The sequence below is a fragment of the Columba livia genome, chromosome 2, assembly GCF_036013475.1.
Source record: "Columba livia isolate bColLiv1 breed racing homer chromosome 2, bColLiv1.pat.W.v2, whole genome shotgun sequence".
Taxonomy (NCBI): Eukaryota; Metazoa; Chordata; class Aves; order Columbiformes; family Columbidae; genus Columba; species Columba livia.
Genome location: NC_088603.1, coordinates 61,419,121 through 61,442,618, shown reverse-complemented (window position 1 = coordinate 61,442,618; position 23,498 = coordinate 61,419,121). Strand labels below are relative to the sequence as shown.

At 37.1% G+C, this 23,498-nt stretch overlaps 1 protein-coding gene across 9 annotated transcripts in view; it reads left to right on the top strand.

Annotated features, from left to right (window-relative positions):
• Positions 1-23,498, top strand: part of RECK (reversion inducing cysteine rich protein with kazal motifs) — a 70,192-nt gene that overhangs the window by 34,702 nt on the left and 11,992 nt on the right. For all 9 annotated transcript variants that reach the window (XR_010470223.1, XR_010470224.1, XM_065052199.1 and 6 more), the window contains 11 exons: positions 1,247-1,280; positions 2,131-2,328; positions 2,626-2,893; positions 4,313-4,492; positions 5,433-5,645; positions 6,397-6,533; positions 8,163-8,303; positions 10,873-11,064; positions 18,942-19,064; positions 19,584-19,755; positions 21,773-21,965. Coding sequence is in view for 7 of the 9 variants with exons in the window: in XM_065052199.1 (XP_064908271.1) it covers positions 1,247-1,280; positions 2,131-2,328; positions 2,626-2,893; positions 4,313-4,492; positions 5,433-5,645; positions 6,397-6,533; positions 8,163-8,303; positions 10,873-11,064; positions 18,942-19,064; positions 19,584-19,755; positions 21,773-21,965 (1,851 nt within the window). In the remaining 2 variants the exon portion in view is untranslated. The remainder of the gene's footprint in view (positions 1-1,246; positions 1,281-2,130; positions 2,329-2,625; positions 2,894-4,312; positions 4,493-5,432; positions 5,646-6,396; positions 6,534-8,162; positions 8,304-10,872; positions 11,065-18,941; positions 19,065-19,583; positions 19,756-21,772; positions 21,966-23,498) is intronic.

Here is a 23,498-nt window from a genome sequence, read left to right as displayed (position 1 = left end):
TTCAAGTCTTTGATACTTGGCAACTACATTTTGCAATTTCAGCCTCATGACTTCATATTTTCACAGAGTTCTGGAAAACTTCTATGCAATACCTATTTTTTAAGAAGATATGTGTTTTTTCAGTGTGGGGAAGCCTGTGGTTGTTTTGGGCAAGAGTTCATTAGTCGTGAGGAAGGTGATTCTGTCCCGTTCCTCTGCTCTGGTGGGACCCCACCTGGAGTACTGCATCCAGCTCTGGAGCCCTCATTACGGGAAAGAAAGACATGGGCCTGTTGGAGAGGGTCTAGAGGAGGGCACCAAAATTATCAGAGGGTTGGAACACCTCTGCTATGAGGACAGACTGAGACACTTGAGGTTGTTCAGCCTGGAGAAGACAAGGCTGTGGGGAGACCTTATTGTGGCCTTTCAGTACTTCCAAGGGGCCTATAAGAAAGATTGGGACAGACTTTTAGCAGGGCCTGTTGCAACAGGACAAGGGGTAATGGTTTTAAACTAAAGGAGGGGAGATTCAGGCTAGACATGAGGAAGAAATGTTTTATAATAAGGGTGGTGAAACACTGGAACAGGTTGCCCACAGAGGTGGTAAACACCTGGAAACATTGAAGGCCAGGCTGGACAGAGCTCTGAGCAACCTGATCTAGTTGAAGATGTCCCTGCTCAGTGCAGGGGGGTTGGACTAGATGATCTTTGAAGATCCTTTCTAACCCAAACTATTCCATGAGTGTTTTGTGGATTAGAGTCCTCTGAAACAAAACAGCAAGGTGCATATGTTTCTCTTCTTCTGCCATTTAGCGTGTTATATATCCCCCAACTGTGCCTTTTTGGCAGCAGTTTGAGGAAGTTGATAGCATGCTTTAGCTTTTAAGGTGTAGTGTTGAGTTAGTTGAGATTTTCTGCTTGCATGTGTGCATCTGTGCAGAGTTCTTTTTTCCATAGAATCTTTTAAATTATTGTATTAGAAAAAAAAATAATGGGACATTCTGTTATAGCATGCTGTTTCTAAATCAGTCCAGGAAAGTCTTCCTATTTATTTTCTTGAATATTTATCGGTTTTATTATGAGTACACGCGGAACTCTGATGACCCTGATCTTTTAATTTGTCTATAGTGGTTTAGTTTTAATCCAATCTAATAGGAACAAATAATAACAAAGATGGATTTGTTAGCTCAGTATAAGAAATTACTGGATACTTAAGTATTTATTTGCAGTTTTCTGGCTTATAACGCTGTTTTTGTTTTGATTTCAGAATGCTCTCTTTAGTTGTATTAACAGAAATGAAAGTAAGTATGTAATGAATAGTTGGTCTTTTTTGTTTTTCTTTTATATCGTTCTATCCTTATTTTTCTAAAATGTAGGTAAATTCTGTAGGTGTACATAGGCACAAATCACATGGATTCAGTTCCATAGAAGGATAAACCACCTGCATGAATTTTCTTGCTCAAGTGATAAGTGGCAGTTCATATAATTTATATCAGTTTTTAATATGTGTATCTATATTTGTTTTTTTCTGTCCTATTTTGATGACTCCTTAGAAGCTAATTTTTCCTTTTGTTTTGTTCATTTGATCAGTGTTAAGTAACAAATGCATAGATTAAATCTTTCACCATGCAAGTGTTTTGTTGCCTGATGTCTATATAAAATGAAATCAGTGTCTCAGAATGAATTGTAGTGAAAGTATCAAATGTGAATCATGATAGCATCTGTCTTCTTTTGAATGACTTTTAAGATACTACTCTCATATTTATTTGTTTACTATTAATGTTTGTCTAATAATTCAATTATAGGGCATCTGGTTACCTTAAATAAGGACAAAACGGCTGAAGATAAAATTCAGCCAGCTTGCTGGTGTCTTAAAACTTGATTTCAGAACAGCTTTAGGGAATTTTTTTTCCAGCCAAAGAAACAAATGTAATTTGGCTGGTTACAAATATTCCTAGTCATTCTGTAGACAGATTATTTTAATAGACCATAGAAAAATTTCTTCAAGTTTTTCACAGTAATACCTTGAGCATCATTGTGTGTGGTACAGACTTGATAATTTCTTCATTTCTCTGTGTAGGAACCCATTGATTTTCTGTTGCTGATTTTTTTTTTAATTTTTTTTTTTTTTTTTTTTTTTTTTTCTCCCAGTGGGGTCAGTCTGTTGTAGTTATGCAGGTCATCATACGAACTGTCGGGAATATTGTCAAGCAATTTTTCGGACAGACTCTTCTCCAGGTCCTTCACAAATTAAAGCAGTTGAAAATTACTGTGCATCTGTTAGCCCTCAGCTTATACACTGTGTGAACAACTATACACAGTCATATCCAATGAGAAATCCTACAGACAGTAAGTATAAAAGGCCCTTCTTTACTGAAATTTTTAATAAATACTGAAAATGTTTGACAATTTTTTGCAATTCTTATATAAAATGTTATTGTATAAGTATATTGTGTAAATTGTATTAATGTATTTCTATATTATAATTGTAATTATATTAATTTCTATAATGATAACTTTTGTTTGTAGGTGCATTATTGATTTGTATTTATTTTTTTAATTCTACATATTGGTGGCACTTTTTTTTCCCAGAGTTGATTCTGTTTGCATTTAAAAGAAACAAAGTTATCTTTAATTTTTTAACAGGTTTGTATTGCTGTGATAGAGCAGAAGACTATGTGTGTCAGACTGCTTGTAAAAGAATTCTAATGTCAATGAAAACAGAGCTTGAAATTGTTGATGGACTTATAGAAGGCTGTAAAACAATGCCTCTCCCTCAGGACCCACTTTGGCAATGTTTTCTTGAGAGTTCAAGATCTGTTCACCCAGGAGTCACTGTGCACCCTCCACCTTCCACAGGCCTTGATGGAGCTAAGCTCCATTGCTGTTCTAAAGCAAATTCTTCCACATGTAGGTCAGTATCTCTCTACCCTCATTTACAATTGTGAAAATGGTTCAGAAGTTGTCTCATATCAGGCCTTTGCCTGAACCCTGCTATGTACATCAAAAAAAGTGTTCTGTGTATTCGTGGAACAAATACAGGTTTAGGTATTCAGCTGGATGTCGCATTCTGATCAATACTTAGTTTGTATCTCAAAAAATACTGTTCCACACTTTTCTCACTTTTAGCAATGGCTTATAGCAGACACACCAAGTTGATGAAACCTGTACATTTCTTGTGAGCATAATATTGCAACATGATGAAGAGGCCTTAACTGGCTAAATAGAGCAAAAGGGACAGTAAACTGCACAAACTGAAGTACTGCGTTGCTGCATGTTAAAACCTTAGCAGTATTCCTTACTAGATGCTATTCAGATATTTGTCAATAAAAAATAACTTAGGTTGTTTAACAATTAAATAATGGAACAAACCATTGCAATATTAAAAAAAAAAAAAAATCCGCCAGTAGTTGCATGCTTGCAAATAACTGTAATTGGAGCATATTTAGTTTAGAGTGGCTGTCTATCCACTTTAAAAGTAGAGCATTGTTGCATTTAAAATGCATCAATATCTCAAAATAAGTTCCAAACATTTATTTTTGAGCTGTTGTTTCCTTTTGTGTCAAAGTTTCCAGTAACAAAACAACAGATCCTGAATGCGACAGAATCTTACAATGAGTTTAGTAGGATAGTCCTTAGAACAACATAGCATAGGACAGCTGATATAATACCTTTTAGTTGCTTACTTTGGCAGTGAGTTCTTAAAACGAGTTCTTTCATGTTTTTAATATGCAATAGATTTTAATAGTACAGTGAAGTTCCATACCTCCAGTTGAGATGAAAGGTGTGGGAACAGTTGTATTTTGAAGGATACTGCTCTGAGGAAAGTGGCTTGGGTATTGCTGGCACCAGGAAGCATCTCAAACACAAGCCACAAAGAGTACACCTATTTCCAACATCAAGGAAAAGGAAGAAATGTATTTTGCTTGTCAATCATTTCTGCAGGAGTAGGTGTGATTTGAAGTCATCCATTATCATGTCAACCTAGATTTATTACAAGTAAAATTAGCTGTGATAGTTTTCACCTCAAAGTAATTAGTTCAGATTTCCAGATACTACATTTTTATTGGATATTGCACTTTAATATTCCGAATTATTTCAGTCTTACTAGCTTAAAGATTTGCTAGCATTCTTAGGCAAAACTGGAAAACAATGAAACTGGGTTATTTGCTTTGAGCACAACATTTGGATACTCTTGCAGACTTTGTGGGTGCTAGCATAATCTTCTACAGTGAGCATAGGCTGTTGTGACCAATAAACAAATGAAAGGCTCTGTTATATCTGAATGACTGCTGTTCTTTTAATTTTATTTTATTCATCTATTTTTTTTCAGAGAGCTCTGCACTAAACTTTATAGCACCAGCTGGGGCAATTCACAGAGCTGGCAAGAATTTGATCGCTTTTGTGAGTATAATGCAGTAGAAGTTTCCATGTTGACCTGTTTAGCAGATGTACGAGAACCTTGTCAGCTGGGCTGTAGAAATCTTTCTTACTGCACTAATTTTAATAACAGGTAGGAGAGAGACACTGAATATTTTATAAAGGAATTCCTGTGTTCTGATTTAAAAAATAAAATGTATTTCATGCTTATTTTGAGATTGTATGTAGCTCTCTTTCTGCAAATACTTCTTTAGATAAATTTAAAATAAATAGTTTTTCTTGAGCATAAACTTTTGGAAATGTAGTTAACAACAGGCATAACAAAATATACAAGAATAAAAGCTAACCATGAACTTGTAAAATGTCATAATGGATTAGCAGCATATTCCTCTGGTTTATAGGCAAGTAAGCCACGATTACTGGGATGTTGTGTATTATAAATAAGGTAAAAATGGTTGTTACATTTACATGTTACTCTTTTTCAAAATTCTTTTCCTTTCAGAGATACTTCCGTGTTTTTTATACTCTATAGGGCAAAATGCATGATTTGAAAGTGGTGTCTGAATTAGTAATTGTAAGGTTACAAATTGAATAATTCGCGTTTTAAAAAAATGTTAGCTATTAGAGATCTCTAGCTTTTCTTTGAGATGGTACACAGTGTCATGAATGTTATATGAGCAGTAGAATCACACATGTGATAGGTGGAGCCTGGGCAAATATAAAATATAAATCAACTTGCATTAGTGATTCACCAGGAAACATTCACACAGATATTCGGGTTATCTAAGGTATTTGCTTTTAAGTCAACTTCAGGTAAGAAAAATTTAAGTGATATTTCATCTAAGATGTAGAGGTGAGAAGGGAGTTTCAGCCTTGAGTCTTAAAGAGCTTGCTTTCATTAAAGAGAGAATTCAAATTGATTTTGATCACGCTTAACTGTGCAAGGCATTCATTTCTTTCATACTACAAAAAGCAAGCTATATTAAGGTTGTAGAATTCATATGGTGAAAGTTAAAATGTGTGTTGTTTTCTTTTTCTTGTATATGTGCCATATCTTAACTTCTTCTTTTAAGACCAACAGAACTTTTTAGGAGCTGCAATACACAGTCAGACCAGGGAGCCATGAATGACATGAAGCTATGGGAAAAAGGGAGTATTAAGATGCCATTTATAAATATTCCCGTGCTTGATATTAGAAAATGCCAACCAGAAATGTGGAAGGCTATTGCCTGCTCACTTCAGATCAAACCTTGCCACAGCAAATCTAGAGGAAGTATTATTTGCAAGTAAGTACTGTGGGGCAAAAAAAACCCAGTTTAATGGTTCTGCTAAGGATTTTAATGAGAATTAGAAAGCTGCTGTAGGACTGTGTTTGACTTGTTAGCAAAACAGGGCAAGGCAAACATGGAAGGAACTGAGCTTGCATAGTTACATTGCTTGAATCTCCATCACTGTAAATGGAAGATGCTTGCCTGTAAATGAGATGGATGTATATGTTTCCATTGTAAAGTTGATTTATTGTTGGTTTTTTTTGGCACTTTGTCATGTCTATGAAACCTTTCTTCTTTTTTGGTTTTGGAATCTACTGGTGATCTTCAGCAGCTAGAAAGGTCTGAAAAAAAACTAAGTTTATAAAAAAAAAAAAATAAATTTTGAAAGCAGGTGGTAGAGTAGGAAAGAGACCAGGTAATAGTACAGGTAGTGAGACAGAGTTCAACCCATATTACACATTGGTGAATGAAAGAAATTCTTGGTCTTGAAAGATACATGCATACAAAACCATAGAAAATAAAGATCATCAAGCACAAAGTAGAGGAAGAGTAGTGTAAGCAATAGTTCTTGTCTTCATGTCAAAAAGTTGTTCCTCCCCCTGCATGTAAAATGTAGCATATGCATATATACATATAAAAATACCTTGTGAGGCAGAAGGGGTAAGTTGTGGATTCAGGGCAGGGAAGAACAGGGAAATCTTTTTCAGACAAGACCTTTTTTCTTCAAGTAGTGTTCATGAAGTTCTATTTCTTTATTTATCTGAAGATCAGATTGTGTGGAAATACTGAAGAAATGTGGAGATCATAGTAAATTCCCCGAAGGCCACTCAGCTGAAAGTATTTGTGAGCTCTTATCTCCAACAGATGACTTGGAGAACTGTATTCCTTTGGACACATACCTGAGTAAGTATCAACATACCTATGCAACAAAATTAGAAATTGAGATACTTTGAATGCTTATAATTCCTTCTAATATTTTTCATTATTTCTTTTAGAGAAAATTGTATTAGATTTGAGACATTTTATTTAGCGTATTAGAGAAAAATTGGATTTTTCCATTTTTTCATTACATTTTTGTGATTCTTTTTTTCTAGCATGTCTTATCCCTCAATGTGGAACACAGTTGTATTAGTAAAATTTCATCTTAGTTTTAGATTTCGCTCAACTGCATCTTTTTACATTGTTTTCCAAAACTGCTCTACCCTATTACTACTTCCTACTGCATACTTACTTCTGTAGGATTTAGACCTTTTTAGCTTTGTAGGACTTACCTGATTTAGACCTTCCAAAATACGTTTTGGTATTTCTTTATCAGGAACTCTGAAAATAGTAAAACTGTGGTTATTAAGAGCTGCAACTCAAAGCATGCCTCAACAAATAAATTGTCCCAGAGAGATGGTGTACTGAAGCTTTGAGTGGTTCTTTCCATTTAGCTGCTGCTTTTCCATGTTCTCTTCCTTTAATCTTTGTTAAAGAATAGACTGCCTTAGCTTACTGAATTATTCGGTATGCTGCTTTTTGTAGAACTCGTTTAGAAACTGCTTATACAGAATTCTCTTAGCATAAGTAAGTTTGCATAGCATGACTTCTGCAAGGTGTGAACCTTTGAAACTTTCTGCTTTGTTAAGTAAAAAAGGCCTCAGAGTCTTCTAACTGTAGAAGATAAGAAGGGGAGCTGCATCCTTGGAGTTAAGGGACAGAACTGTACCTAACACGAGACAAAATAGAATGCTTTGGCTACTGTCAAGAACTTAGTTTCTCCAGCTGGAGGTGCAAAATAGCAACTGAAGGTCAGGGCTTTAATTGACAGTCCACCTGACTAAAATGAAGAGATCCAAAGAAGAACAGGGAGACCCAAAACTCTGATTTTGCAATTGGCCTGAGTGACACACAGGGGATTGGGGCTTGGATTGTGGGGGTGTAATTGTCTAAGTTTTTTTCTGCTGAGGGTCTCTCTTCAGGAGGCACCCAGCTTCAGCTGCTCAACTTTACCTGCTCTTGCAGGTAAGTTATTTATTTTAGAATAATTTCTGTAATCCATGCCTGAGTGCCTCCTACAGGAAACCTGGAGAAAAAGAACTTCCCTAACATCTTGTAACAGGAGAACTTTACTAGTCAGTTAAAGGAAAACAGAAACAAAAGTTTAGCAGTGATTGCAAACTTGGTTAAATATCAAGTGTATTTTAAAACTCTGGTTAGTTAGTCATTGACTATGGGACTTCTCTTGATTAAACTCTCAGTCATTGTCAGTTTTTAGTTTTGTCACGTAAAGAAAATTATTGGGGAAACAAATAAGCGAAAATATATTTTGGTTGTGAAGACCCATCTGAGACATTATTTCCAGGATTGAAGACTTTGAAATAAGTTAACTACCTTGTTATGTCAAGCTTCTACGGGTATAGCTAAAAAATAAAAAATATTTTACAGAATTGTCAAAAATACTATTTTGCTGAATGTAGGAAATGCCGAGCTTTACTGAAGAAAAGTAAACCGTATTTAAATCAGTATAGATGCTGTATATTCTGTTTCCAGGCCCAAGTTCTTTAGGTAACATTGTAGAAGATGTTACACATCCCTGTAATCCGAATCCATGTGCAGCTAATCAGTTATGTGAAGTAAATAGAAAAGGATGTCAGTCTGGAGAACTGTGTCTTCCGTATTTGTGTGTGCCAGGTAAGGGTTTTTGGACTTCTGTTTACCTGAGTTTTGGTTATAAACATATGTTACTGAGATTTTGCTGAGAGTTTTAAAGTAAATTGCTGATGTCCCAGAAGAACTATTATCATAATTATCTTGTGTTTTCACAATCTGTAGCCTCCCTTTTAGTTCTTTTCATTTCTCAATATGTTTCTATTTTTGCTGTCCACCATAACATAATGTCTTATTAGAAGATATATCACTTATTTTGCATCAGAAGAAATACATGTCCATATATGGTCTCTAAGCAGCCTGCCTGCTATTTAAAATTACGAGCCTGCAATACCGCAAATACAGTGCAGCTTGTGCTGTAGCTTCTGCAGACGGCATGGTATGTATATCCCTGTATTTCCATATGTTATTAGCCCTATCCACATCATTTTTCTTGCTCATTAAATGAATGGACATTGTGTCTTGCCTTGAAATTAATTAAAATTAGGCTGTCGGTCTTGGGGAGGACATTTTGAGAGCTCTGGGAAGGTGATCAAATGCAGGGTGCCTTGGGATGTGTATTTGCACTGTCAGCAATTCTGGTGTTAAATTAAAGTTCAAGATGGTATCTTATATGTAGTTATCCAAAATCCTTCTTCATAGGCCAGATAAACTTCTCAAAATCTCCCCAGCAGCTCATGAGTAACTAGTTCTGGTCTAAGTAAATTAACATCCAAATTTTTTTTAAGAGCTTCACTGTTGCTGCTTCACTGGATTCAGAGTGTCAAGGGCTTTGGAAGGAGGTGGCATGGCTCTTAATTTATTTGCCGCTCCTTTCCTCTCTCTACTGCTTGAGCTTGCAGCACTTATGCAGCATCTCTACACTTTAATGACTGACTGCCTGTGAGTTCATTGACTGGAGGAAAAAGGCAGAACCGCAAGGTAGATTTAGCTCTGTGTTTCTCCTAGATCTGTATATAGACTTGCATTTGGGAGGAAAAAGATGCTGACTTTGGAAAACAACAAAAATAGGAATAAGGGATTTTGTGCTGCTTTATCCTTTCGTGAGACCCACGGTACTGATCCTCATTAAAGATAATGTCTGGAGATACAGCGGTACACAGCTGACTGAATTTCTGCTGCTGCTCCATTGAGTGATACTTTTAATGTAGATGCACCTCACTAGAAAGGCAATTGTGGTCATTTGAGAACTACATCTTTAGAATATAGGCATTGTCTAACTTGTGTTCCGTGCATAAATGTGTGCTGATTGGGGAGAGAGATATGTGTAGAATGAGTTTCAGCTATCTAATTTTGAAATGGCAGGCTTGGATGGTGTTGATAGCAAGGGTCAAACCTACAAAAGGAGGTGAGAGACTGTATGATGTCCAGCTTCTACAGCCCCTTCATTGTTCCACCTTAGATGCCAGTAGCACTTGCCACAGTTTTTCCCCTTGCTTTAAAGTGAAAGGAAACATTCAGTGATGTGAGGGATCACCTACGGTTCCTGAAGCAAAGATGAAAGCTTGCATTTTGTGACTGCTTGGACACGTGTTGAGAGAGACTGAGCGAGTGAGAGCTGATTTTTAAACTGAATTGCATGAAGCAGCCTCCTTTCCAGAGGAAGTCATAGAGAACATTTCCCTAGCTGTCTCACATCAGTTCCCTGAACCTCTTTTGTTCCAGCAGTTCCGCAGATGATTGATGGTTTCTCCAGTGATTTTTTTAATTACAAACAGGAAAACTGGGTTTTGCATCACTTGTATATCTGCTACACTTCTGTTCTTCTAAAACTGAGGATAGATTTTTTCTGAGCCTAGGGACATCATTTTGTTAATGTTTCTATGACACAAAATAATTTTGTTATTACTAGAGAGGTTGTATTGTCTTCACTTGCTGGAAAAGTCATTCAAAGTGATCTGAAAACCAGAGCTTTTGAAGAGTTGTTTACTTCCTTTAAAGGTTGGAAGGTGACTTTTATGTTTGAATTCAGTCTTTTTATTGGTTGAAACTTTTGGGGGATTTATTGCTATTCATCACTCTAGGGTCATTATAATCTATTATTGTTTTCTTGCAATTTTTAAAACCATTTTTCTTCTTTTCCATTAATTATTTTTTTTTTAAATCCAGCTTTCCTGCCTTTTTTCCTTTTCTCCTCTCATCACATCTACCAATAAGAGTCCTTCAGTGTTCACATGAGAGGTACAAGTAGCGAAGGAAGGCACAATAAAATATGTGAGAGTGGGGAAAGGGTTGTCAGACCCTTTAATACAGTTTGTGTGTTGGAGAGATTGAAGCGTATGTGGTATTTTCATATATCACATAGGTTTCGTACTCCCACAGAACTGTGGAAAATGAGATTACTTGAGTAATGTTGGAATTACCAGTCTTCTCTGAAGTGAAATTTCTACAGGTACACTGTTTTGAGCAAATATCTTCTGTTTCTGCTACTTGCTGTCTCTATGAAATGAGTGAATTTGTCTAAAGGGCGAGAGCAAGGCCGCGTAAGGAACACCTTAGCTTTTTCACAAGTCAAAAAGTAGTAGTTATTTTTGGTAGCGGCACTTGCCAAAGTATTTACTAAATATAAGCTAAAATTTTTCCTTGTATACAGGCTGCAAACTGGGAGAAGCCTCAGATTTTGTTGTCCGTCAAGGTACACTTATTCAGGTTCCATCCTCAGCTGGTGGTGATGTTGGTTGTTACAAGATTTGTACCTGTGGACACAGTGGATTGCTAGAAAACTGTATGGAAATGCGTTGTGTTGACCTCCAAAAATCATGCATTGTTGGTGGACAAAGAAAAAGTAAGTATTAGAACAGTAATTATATCTTTACACAGCACCTGTTCCTTAAGTAATTAATTTTGAGATACATATGAAGACCCAGAGGATCTGAATGTGGGGAGTATCAGAAAATGCAAGAAGTTAATGTTTGCATCCCTATATATAATACTTGTTTAATTCTTATATATGCTGGAGGGTTCCATTATTTAAATCAACGCTGATCTGTGTCTGTCTCAACCAATGAAAGTCCTGTGTGAAGCATGTACTTAGTATACCATTTTTCAACCAAAAGGTCACTGATTTGCTTCACATCCCCTGTTTTATGGTACTTGATAATAGGTAGCTTCCTTTCTGGGAGAAGAACTTGTGGATGCAAGATTTTCTAGCAGTTCTTTGTTATTTGGTCCTCTCTACCCTGGCGTTATTAATAGGCTTCGTCACATAAATACTTGCATTTGTTTTTTGGATCACATATAAATTATGTTGAACACAACAGCCACTCCATATATCATGGAGACTCCTCTAGTGACCTCCCTTCATTATCCATTTTTTCTGTTTCACGGTTATTTATCCCTGTGAGCACTTTTTTATCTATCCTTTTTTTTTTTTCTTGAAAGCCTATGTTAAAGAGCAATTAAATGTCTGTTGAGTACTGAAGTGTATCAATCTGATTTTCTGTTGTCCACATACTTATTGACTCCTTCAGATAATCTTAATATTTGTTTTGTCACTTGCACAAAAGCTCTTATTCCTTCTGATATTGAAAAGTCGGCAAAAAAGCCTCTTTAACACTGTTTTCAAAGTGTTAAAAAGCAGGCACTTTTATTACAGCACACTGGATGCTCAGAGGACTTCACCTCTAATTGAGCGTGCACTTGATTTGCACTTCTCGGTATTACATATGCCTATTTGTTGCTTTCCATGCAAGAGACGTAACCTGACACACCAATATGATGTTCAGAGTTCAACTTCATTGTCTGACCGAGCTAGCTTTATACCAAAAGCTGCCCTGTCCACGCGCCTTGCAATAATATGATTGGTTACAGCATGCACTAAACAGTAACATGATTGGCTGCGTGCACTGTCCACATGCTCTGCATGCGCACGTCGGCAATTGCTCTTTGGCTGGTACCTCTTATAGGATTCCTTTTGTCTCTGACTTCACCTTCTAGCCAGGCTGGCGACAACCCCATCCCCCCAGGATGAGCCCTGTCACTACATCTCCCCCTCTTTCATTTAATATAATGTTAACAACACACCGTATCATGCTTTGAAGACAGTGCAAAATACAGGGTAAGAACATTAAAGCAAATACAATTACAGTTAACAAGAACAGACCTGTTTTCAATATTTCTTTTAACCAAGCAAAGCATCCAACCCCAAAAACCCAACATCTTCTGTTATTTTCATGTTCTGCAAATCTTTTATCTTTTTATGTATAGATTCTGAATGGACTTTTAAGTTCAAACAACACATATAGTCAAACTCTTCACAACAGTGGCCATGGGCCAATAAAAAAAAATTGATTGCTGCTGTGTTTTGCAAAGTGGTATGGTCAACACTGGCTACATCCATTGCTAAAAGCAATAACACATCTGAGGTTAAAGGTTGTCATCATTGCAATCGGTTTCTTCTCTGTTAGCTAGCCAAGGCCTTACCTACTTCGCGGGGATCCACAAATTTTTATGGTTACCTGTAGAAACACAAGCATATCCCCTTCCCCAGGTTATTAATGACATAGGACCTTCCCATTGTTGTGTTATCAAATTAAACACACTAACCTTAGGTACATTTTTGGAAAAATCTGTGACATTTTTGATATGGTGCATAACAACAGGTTCCATTTCAGTCTCACTTTTAGGATTAAGCCAGTTCAGCAGATACAATGCCTTCATCAAAACCTCTTCTGGACCCACACTAATTCCCCCGTGTTTTTTCAAAACGGACAAAAGGTTTTTCAAGGTGTGATGTGCATGCTCAATAATTGCCTGGCCAGTAGAATTATAAGGGACTCCGAACAGGCATTGTACCTTCCACTGGATGAGGAAGGTTGCAAGTGTGTCAGAACGGTATGCGGGACCATTATCTGTTTTGATCTGTGTAGGAACTCCCATGACAGCAAAAGCTTGTAATAAATGATGCTTTACCGCTTTTGCATTTGCTGAGGTCAAAGCTGTAGCCCACAACAGTCCTGAACAGGTATCTATGGATACATGAATGTACTTTTGCCAGCCAAATGGTGTAATTCAGTAATATCAGTCTGCCATAATTGGCCTGGCTGCAAGCCCTGAGGATTTACTCACTTTTGTTGCAGAGGCACTATGCGAGCACAATCAGGACAAGCTGCGATAATGGATCGAGCTTGTTCCTTGGTAAGTGCAAACTGTTTTCGGAGCAATGCTGAGGATTGGTGGAAGAACTCATGAGCTTGTCTGGCTTGTTCGAAAGGAGATAGATACATCTGTTACTGCCACGAGTTTGTCTATAATGTTGTTTCCCTCAACTAGCCCACCCGGTAGGTTAGAGTGGCTTTTTATATGCATTATAAATACCGGCACTGTCCTATAATCTAACACATTCCACAAATCTAATAATGCCTCAAACAACAAGGAGTTGGAAACTCGCTGCAAAAGCGCTCCATATATTCTTTGTACAACTCCCACAACATAAAGAGAATCTACTACCAGATTAATTGAGCAGTTATGCCATTTTTGTAATGCCGCTATCACTGCTTGCAACTCTAAAATTTGAACTGATCCTTCAGCTACAACAATCTCTGAATGCCACTGACCATTCTCAAACCATACAAAACCTCCTTTGTGTGAGCGACTACTTGCATCCGTGAAAATGGTTATCGCATCTAATGGGTGCTCACTAACAATTGACATAGGCTCCAAGGGGAGGTTGGTTTTAAATATGGGATGTGGTGGATAATGATTGTCCACTTGCACAGGAATCCAGGTAAGAGCTAAGGCAAGATTGTCATGTTTGAGAAGGATCTGTTCAAACAGATTGAGAGAAAATGGGGATCACAGTTTTGGCAATATATGACCCAAACAAGGTCAGATATCAGTTTCGTCCTTTCACTACCACTTGGGCAATGGCTTCCCACCTCTGAATGATGGTTTTTTGTTTTTGATTGTTTAGAAATATCCATTCTAATACTAACAACGGATCCTTTTCTTCTGTACTCCACTGGGCCAAAAGTCCTGCCACCTCCTTATTGGTATTATAGATATAAAGAGAACAGGCAATTCTGATATTATCCACTGAGCAGTATTCTGTGAAATTTTTCTTGCAATTTGCTCAAGTGCTTTTTGTGCTTCTGGTGTAAGGCACCGTAGTTCTTGGGGGTCTTGTCCCCCGCAAAGGAGATTAAACAATGGTTGCAAATCTGTATTTGTAATTCCCACAACATTTCTTATCCACTGCAAGTCCCCTACCAGTTTCATTGCGTCGCGAAGGGTTGCTACCTTTGCTTTCATAGTAAGCTTCTGAGGTCTAATCGTGACCTAGGTTAGCTCATATCCTAAATATTTCCATGGTGCAGTTCGCTGTACCTTTTCTGGTGCCACAACCAGACCCTACTGACCTAATTGCTTCATCAACTGAATTATTGTATCCTCACTAATTCTGCCAGGTAACATAATCCCGTCAATGGTTGCATCCCTGATTACCCGTTGCCAGCGTTGCCCTGCATTGTATGAGTGATCTTGAGGAATATCTCTGCCCTGATGTACGGGGCAGCACCCAAATTGTCATTACTGTCACTACTATACAATTCCCCTGTATTTCCCTGTGGATCAGTGAGTCGACGCATATTCACGAACCGATCTGCTGACCCAGTCTCTAGCCCTTTTCCGTATCGCGTTCACAAATATTCATCTTCTTCCCTTATTGACCACATCCCATCTTCTACACATTGCTTTGCTCGTTTTTGTATTCGTTCCTTTTTTATTCGGAGCTCCTCAGGAGTGAGGTCCAATTCCACCCCTCCCGTTCCTGTTTTGCCCGTTTTTCACATTCCCTGCCAGTTGCCTCCAACCTGTCCTTAATTGCATCTGACACCTTTTTTATGCAATTAACCATGAAGTTTTACTTGTACCACCATCTAGCCGCTTCATTGCTTTTAACACTTCCTGCATCTGTATCTCCTGCCGTCTGAGCAAGTCCTTCACGCTCTGCATGTGTCTCTCCTCCTGGAAATCAGGGTGATTTTGTTGTCCGTCGCAGTACTCCATCGAGTCCTCCGGCAGAGGCACGTCAGCTGGATTAACTTGTCCTGGCTTATTGAAACTTGCTGGTTGCTGCCATTCATGTCAGAGGCAGGAAATGGCTCAAAGGGCGCAGACGGTATAAGCGACTTGCTGCCTCCCCAAAACTCCAAGTCTGATACGGGGCATACCACTGGCATTGACTTTTCAGAGTTCTCAGAGGAGGGGCAGCTCGCAGCGGGCGGCTCTGGTGAACGGCACTAACTTCCGGCTCCCCTGAGACTTCCTCCATCAAGAGCCTGATCTCCCGGCACGGTCCAGCGAGGTTGCAAGCCTCGCGCCCTTGTGACAGCCTCCCATAGTTCAGTCCCTATCTCCTCCCATGTATCGGGAGAAAAAAACTCGTCCGAAGCTCAAACACACCGCTTCCGTTTTTCAAAACGCAGGAGGTGTTTCACCCTGTCTCTCTCCAAGTATCTTCCTGTTCGTTCAGCCAGCTGCAGAATATTTTTCACTCTTGCTTTTTCTTCTGTGATGCCGTGTTTCCCATGCTGGCTGATTCCCCGTAGGCCTACTTTCCGCTTTTCTTCGAGCGCCTGGCTTACCTTCACCGGCCCGGCGGCCCTCTCGTGTCTTCAGTTCCGGCAATTGTCTTCGATACGAAGTATCATGTCGTGGTCACCAAAATGTTGCTTTCCATGTGAGAGACAGAACCTGACACACCAATATGATGTTCACAGAGTTCAACTTTATTGTCCGACCGAGCTAGCTTTATACCAAAAGCTGCCCTGTCCACGCGCCTTGCAATAATATGATTGGTTACAGCACGCACTCTACAGCAACGTCATTGGCTGCATGCACTGTCCATGCGTTCTGCACGCGTGTGTCGGGTATTGCTCATTGGCTGGTACCTTCTTATAGGATTCCTTTTGTCTCTTTTGTTTCTGACTTCACCTTCTAGCCAGACTGGTGACAACCCCATCCCCCCAGAATGAGCCCTGTCACTACACCTATTGCATATTCATTTGTTTCTAATGCTTAGTTAATGCATTAAACATAAATTATTTACATTGCCCCACCCTTTGCCAGAAGTCCATCTTTAGTATTCAAGAGTCTTCATCAGGTGTCTCTAGTGGTCCCTGGAGGTCTTTGCAGCCTTGTGCCCCCTCCCCCGGTTTCGGCTTCTTGACCTAATTTCTTGAGCACACATATTGTCATTTTGTGCTGCTACTCAGCAAAAGTCATGTAGCTCTTTCTTCATTTAGTGGAACATTCCACTTTACCAGCTTGTAAGCCAAGGACATCCCACTTGGCTTCATGTCCAGTCTCTATAGAGCCGTTGTGTCTCTGTTAGGTTTCTGTTACATTATGCCTACTATTGCTACATTAGGTTTAGTCATGCTACATTATGCCGAAGGGTTTCTAAAAGATTTTTGTTCCTCTTATCACTTCCCCCAATGTATCATATTTAGGTATGCGTCCATGGATGCATAGTTTTATACTTTTACTCCGTTTGTGTTGTACAAAATTAAGTTTAGCCATCTTTGTTATTCACAGAACCTTTTTTATAAGTGTATATATTTTAACCAATTGCATTGGTGTCCAAACAGTAGGAAAGTTTAAAGCAAGAACTTATAAATAAGTTTGCTTATATTAGCAGGTTTTTCACACTTGTTTTCATTTGGAGATTTTTGGTAAATGTTTCTGATCTTGCAGAGACTTTAGCATTCATCTGTCCAAGAGCTGCTTCTGAGGCAGGTTCTCTAACACGTTGCCTGTCCAAAGAAACTTGCACTTTTTCAGATTACTGAAGAAAGTAATCAGAAATATATCTGAAGTTTTATTTGTGTTTTATTTTTGCACAGAGTACAGCTGTCACTTGTGGTAACTATAACAACAGTATGTGTAATTGGTAGGTATTCTGTATTCAGTAAGTGCTGTACATTTAAAAACAACAAACCACAAACAAACATTAAAACCCCACAAAACCAAAAGCAGACAGCTTCATCTCTTTTGCCATAATTACTCACTGTGTGTGTGCTGAGCAAAACTCTTGGTATTATAAAATAAAATGTAAAAATTACTAATTTCCAAATTTGTTAGATGATGTATCAAAACCATAAAAAATTTACAGTAACCATATTAACTTTTTGTAGCTACTATACTTAATCTATATGTCAGTTGCAAAAAGCCAGGGTTTAAGTCATAAAATCTGAACTGTGGTTTTTAAAACCATAGTCTATAAACCAAACAGCCCTGAATGCTTTACCTGATGCTGGGGATTTTTGTGTTGTGAATTGACTCCAATTATGACATGACTACTGATGAAGAGGACAGTGTGCTGTGTGCATTCTTTGACAGTGCTAACCTTGCAAAGTTTTCAAGTCAGTTACTCTTTACTTTGAAGAATCACCTAAGAGATTGTGTGTTGGGCATTACCTTCAATTCTTGGAAACTTTTCTTCTTCCCTCCTGACAAATTCCTCCTTCCTTGGGTTAAGCAGAACTTTTTGTGCTACAGATGATTTCTCTTCTATCACCTCTTGTTCTACCATCATTTGTCTTGTATTTCTTCTGAATTACTCAGATGCTGAGGATTTTCCTTGTAGCCCTGTAATATTTTTAAAAATTTCTAATCCTTAATATCAACCCTTTGAAAAGAGATTTAATAACCGACCCTGGTTATGGATAGATTGGCTGTCACCAACATGAACTGTTTTTACAGAAAATATACAACACACTGACGGGCAGTCATACATGCTGTTTATGAAACCAAGCTGTAACTGTTAAATTGAAGAAACATTCACAAAGTTTGCAATTTGATTCTTCAGTTCGGGAGTGAAAATGTTATTGACTTATAAAATGCAAAAATTAGGCAGATTGCTCCATCCTCAAAAAGCAGCTGTGCTGGTATCCATTGCATTATTACAGGCTCCTTTCTGAACACTAGTGGATAAACACAGACATCTGTATTTGTGGGTGTCTTGTGCTGAATCTAGGTCTGGGTTTCTGCTCAGCTTTGCTACAAGATTTCTTGTTCCTGGCTTTGGATAAAGCTACGTTGTAAGTTGTACTGCTTGTTGAGGCTGAAATTAGGACTATAATGGATGTGACAAAACAATAAAGACTGGAATGAAGCACTGGCACTTTTTATGTCCCAACAAAAAGTACACACAAAGGAAAGAAATGAGCACCAGAGAGGAGTTTTCCATTGTGTATGAGACTATGGCTGAAGGTCTAGTAGTCTAATAATGTAGAATAGTGGAGAATAATGTATCTTACAAAAGCTTTAGCTTTAAAAATATGGTGCTTGCTAGCCAGAATTTATAGAAGTACTATGTACTGTGCTACCACTTCTTGTGTTTTCTGAGTGTATTTCCTTTTGCAGCTTTAAATTGTTCATAAAAAAAAAAACCAAAAAGTAACTTATACAGGCTTTGAAAGGATAAAGTGCTTGTTTACTTGTTTAACTAGTTAATCAAAAACACGTGAACAGACTTCAAGTGAATAAAGCAAAACTTGAAATCTAACAAAATACAACACTTTCAATGGGAAAAGACACTGAATAATGGAAATCAGAGAAACAATATTGAAAATATAATATCTGTGTCATACATAAGAGTATATAGTCTTCTGGTATATTTACATTAATTTCATGCATTTACTTAATTTCTTTTATTTTAAGGTCATGGAACGTCCTTTAATATCGATTGTAATGTCTGTTCATGTTTTGCTGGAAACTTGATATGTTCTACACGTCAGTGTCTAACTGAGCATAGTTCAGAAGATGAACGTCAGAAGTTTACAGGTAACTTTCCAAACTATGGAAACTGTAAGCTTAATATTCTTAGAATGAGGATTAGCTTCTAAATTCTCTCTACAGTATTAGTGGAAAATACCTGATAATTTGTTATTAATATGTCCTTTTAACTATTTTTCCCATGTCCAACCTGCACTTCAGGAAAAAGACCTTTTAAAAAAATTAGTACTGAAAAATAAAACCTCATGTATGTAATATGTAAAATGTATGTAATATGTAAAAATAGGTAGAGACAGGGTAATGCCCAAGAGATAAGGGGTTTAGGGAAAAAATGTAGACAGCTGAGTAGAATTAGCAAAAAGGCAGGACACAGATTTTTCTTCCTACTATTTATAAGTGCATACATGCTCTGGCATTGCTAAATTACAAGGAGGGAGGAAGTTGCTGAAGATATGGCACATCTTTGCATTTGCTGGAAGGCAAAAATATCTTAGTGATTACTTGTGTATCTTCCGTCATGTAAAATAAGTGTGCACCAAATCCCTGTTTTGTGTGTTGCTTTTACAGGTTTGCCATGTAACTGTGTAGATCAGTTTGTACCAGTATGTGGTCAAAATGGACGCACATATCCAAGCGCATGCATAGCTCGTTGTGTTGGGCTCCAGGACAATCAATTTGAATTTGGATCATGCATTTCCAAGGATCCTTGTAACCCTAACCTTTGTAAGAAAAATCAGAGGTAAAAGTAGAATATGTTTTTAAGCTTTTCTTTAGCATCATATATTCATGAAGCAGATATAGTTTTTCTTTGAATGTGTTGTATATCGTAATAACATTCTACTTTTGGGGTACTTTAATAAATATAACTGTTCGAAGTAACTATATTTTATTTACCATAGTTAGTAATGGACTGTAATAACTGCCAGTTCTTCATTCTGTTTACATAGTGTTTTTTTAAGTTCATGCAGAACTCAGTTTTAGCAGTAAAAGACAACTGATGTATACTTTCAAAAATGGGAGAATCAAATTATATTGAAATGGCAAAAAGTGTCTTTTTACTACTTTTTTTCATACCTTCTTCTAGTAGTTAAAAAAAAAAAAAAAAAAAAAACACCAAAACACCTGGATCCAAGACTTGTATTCACTCCTGCTTATTCATTGAATAATATGTGCTTTTTTATGTCTAAAATAGGAAAATACTGATCCCTCTGGAAGACTTGAGTTTATCTTAATTGATATCTTTTGAAAACCATGTCTGTACAATCTCTGTTTTTCAATGTCAGGAAAAACAAAATCTGTACAGACAAACATATTAAAACAAAAATATGCTGCATAGTAGTGCCAGGGGAAAAGAAAATCTGACCTTTCGTACAGAAATCAAAGTCTGTGGCTCGTAATATTGGGCTCTGTCTTCAATTTTCTCAGTTTTGTGCAATACTGCAACCTCCTTTGAATTTGTATTTGAAAGAAAGCCACCATAAGAAGTTGTGTAATACTAGGCTTTCATGAAAACTTATTATAACAATTTTTTTTTTCATTTTCTGTACTTTAAACTTGATGCAGAAAACTGCAATGAAAAAATTGTAATTTTGTAGCTGTAATAGCTATTATGGCATTGAAAACTGGAATTTCAAAGCTGCATTGTGGCTATACACTTTTTGCCTTCTATATTTTTAATTTGGAACGTATAGAGAGATTTTTCAGTTTTACAGAATAACCATTATGCTTAGAGCCTCAGCTCTATGTCCTCAGTTCCAGTACAGGCCTGATAATGTAGCATAAACTAAACATGCCCATTTTAAAAGATCTCTGAAGTGCTTAGAATCTGTTTAAGATCTTATAGTACACTTGTAAAATGTTTAAATCTCAGAATTTCTGAGTCTTCCCTAATATAAAATGAAAATGTGTAATGCATAGGACAGCGGCGCTGAGAGAGAATAAGAATTGTACATAATCCGGTGGCAACTTTGTTGTCATCTGTAGAAGGAGGAGATTGTTAAAAAAGCCATTTGACCTTTCATCAGTCTGTTCATCAAACTCTATGGGCTGGCATTTCTCTAGCAGAGGGATGTCTTGCAGGGCATTTAGCAAACGTTTTGCAGGTAACACCATGGAAGGTACATATTTAATATAAAGGCAAAAAAAATTCTGCTGTGTACCGCTGCTCTTATCTGCGAAGGCTTAAGAGGGATGACATGCCAAAAAAGGAAATTCTTTCAATGCTAGATTTTTCTACTTGTTTGCAGTAATCCCTAAGACTGGATGGGATATACCAAACCTACAAAGCTAGAATCCCATTAGATACTTGCAGTTGACACCATATAATCCTGTAAGTCTTGTTGTCACTACCTTCTCAAGGAAGGGTGAGGCTAGACTTCTGCAATGTAATATTTTTCTCTTGTAATTCACTGTTTTCATGTTTTTGTTTTCCTTAAATGCATTTACAAAATGAAGCTTGGGAGTAGGTAAGAAGTTTATCCAAGCCTTTTTTGAAAAATCCATTGAAAAATACTTGGTAAAAGATTTGTTTTAGTAGAAAGTGTAGTTATATTCACATACATTGACTGAACGTGGTATGAATCAGTTTCAGGTTTGTGATGAGACCTGAAATGTGCTATTCAGAATGTTTTTTTTCATGTATTTCCTGCAGCTCTGCTGAACCATAGTTAGATTTCATTGAAAATATTTTCCCTGAAAATTTTGAGACATAAAAAAAGTCCTATGACATGATATGAAATTTTCATTACTTTCTGCAGGTGCATACCAAAGAAACAAGTTTGCTTGACTAGTTTTGGAAAATTCGAATGTAGCCAGCATGAATGTGTGCCAAGGCAGTTAAATTGTGACCAGACTCGGGATCCCGTTTGTGACACAGACAATGTGGAATACAGTAACTTGTGTACTTTGTACCAAAAAGGGAAAAGTTTAGCATATCGAGGAGCATGCCAGGTAGGAAGTTCTTACAATAAGTGTCGAATCTTCTTTGTTCTTTAATGTTCAACTTTGCAATATTCTGTTTTTTATAGCTTACAAAATGTTTTCATTGGAAGTAATCCTTTAAAAATGTAATTTTCACTAGGATAAAAAGTACTCTCACAAAATTATACTTATGATTTTGTCAAGTATTTCTCTGCTTTAGTTAACAGTTGTCTCAAAATCAATCAAAAGCTTTACTTATACTTTCTTGGTGATGATACTATGATATTTATATTAAGTCTTCTTATATTTTTCACTATTAAAGCTTGCACTGAGGCATGTTTGCAGTAATTAGTGTGGTTTCTTGGTTAGTTAAATGCTCTTTTTCACCAGTTTGAACTTGTTTTAAATAAAAATTAATGCCTGGTTGTGGTCGTATAAAGTTTTGTGTGATTGTGCCAAGTTTTACCAAGTTCATTGTTCAGAATCTATTTACACCTCAGTTTTGTTAGAGACCAGTCAGTCTGTAAAATTTTCTTCAGGGAGTCTGGATTGGATAAATCTTCATATTGATCCCTAAAAAAGATTAGGATTAGGTTTAGTTCTTCCATCCCACTCCTCCCTGTGTCGTTGGGAGACAAGCTGTTTCTGTCACTTTACGAGAAAAGTCAGAAGCTACTCTTTTCAAAGTTTCTGGCTTTACCATTGATAGGCTCTTCATCTTCAGCTTTTCTGCAAATGATGAAGATTGATTTGAGACTTTCTCTTGGTCTCAACTGATGAATATTCTTAGACATACAGGACGTTTTATCAGGGTTTTTCTGTACTATATTATAAATGCTGTTGCTCTTTTAACCCACTTCCAGTTTCTGCCTTTCTGTCTTTATACTGTCTTTTTCTTGCCCTTTTTCAGCAGCTTCGTTAAGTACAGATAATTCTTCTCATTGCACATCAGATATTTCATGAGATACTCGGAGAATGTTCAGCCCTTGAACAGTAAGGATCAGAGGAGTATTGCATGGCTGTTTTATTTTTCTCCAGCAGTTATATGTCTAGTTGTATCCATGTTCACAAAGGCTTTGACACTGGTAGCTTTAAGTTTTCACTCTTCTTTTTATAAGAAAGATGATTGCAAGGTATGGAACTATTTGGTATACTCACATATACTTGTCCTCTGTCAGTTTTGTTGTTAGCTTAGGTGTGTAACATAGAAACTGTCATTGTCTTTCTCTTTTAGAGGATATACAGTGAGCATGTAGCTATAGTGACTTACTTGAAATATTAGTTAAATAAAATATTTAGACCTTAGCAAAAAATTATGGAATGAATTATGTCATTTCACCATACTTTGGACAAAAGTATTAGTGATCCCTTGTCTGAAAGAGTCAGCAATATACATGTGCAGGCAGAATAGGAAGAAACTGTATTGCAGTTTTATTTGATTTACACATGGGTTTGAATCAAATGATACGGTAGGTATGCTTTTTTCTGAGAGAAAGTTGACACAATGAATATTTTATAGATGTCTCAACAATAAATATATTTTTATCAGAGAGGTATCTAGTA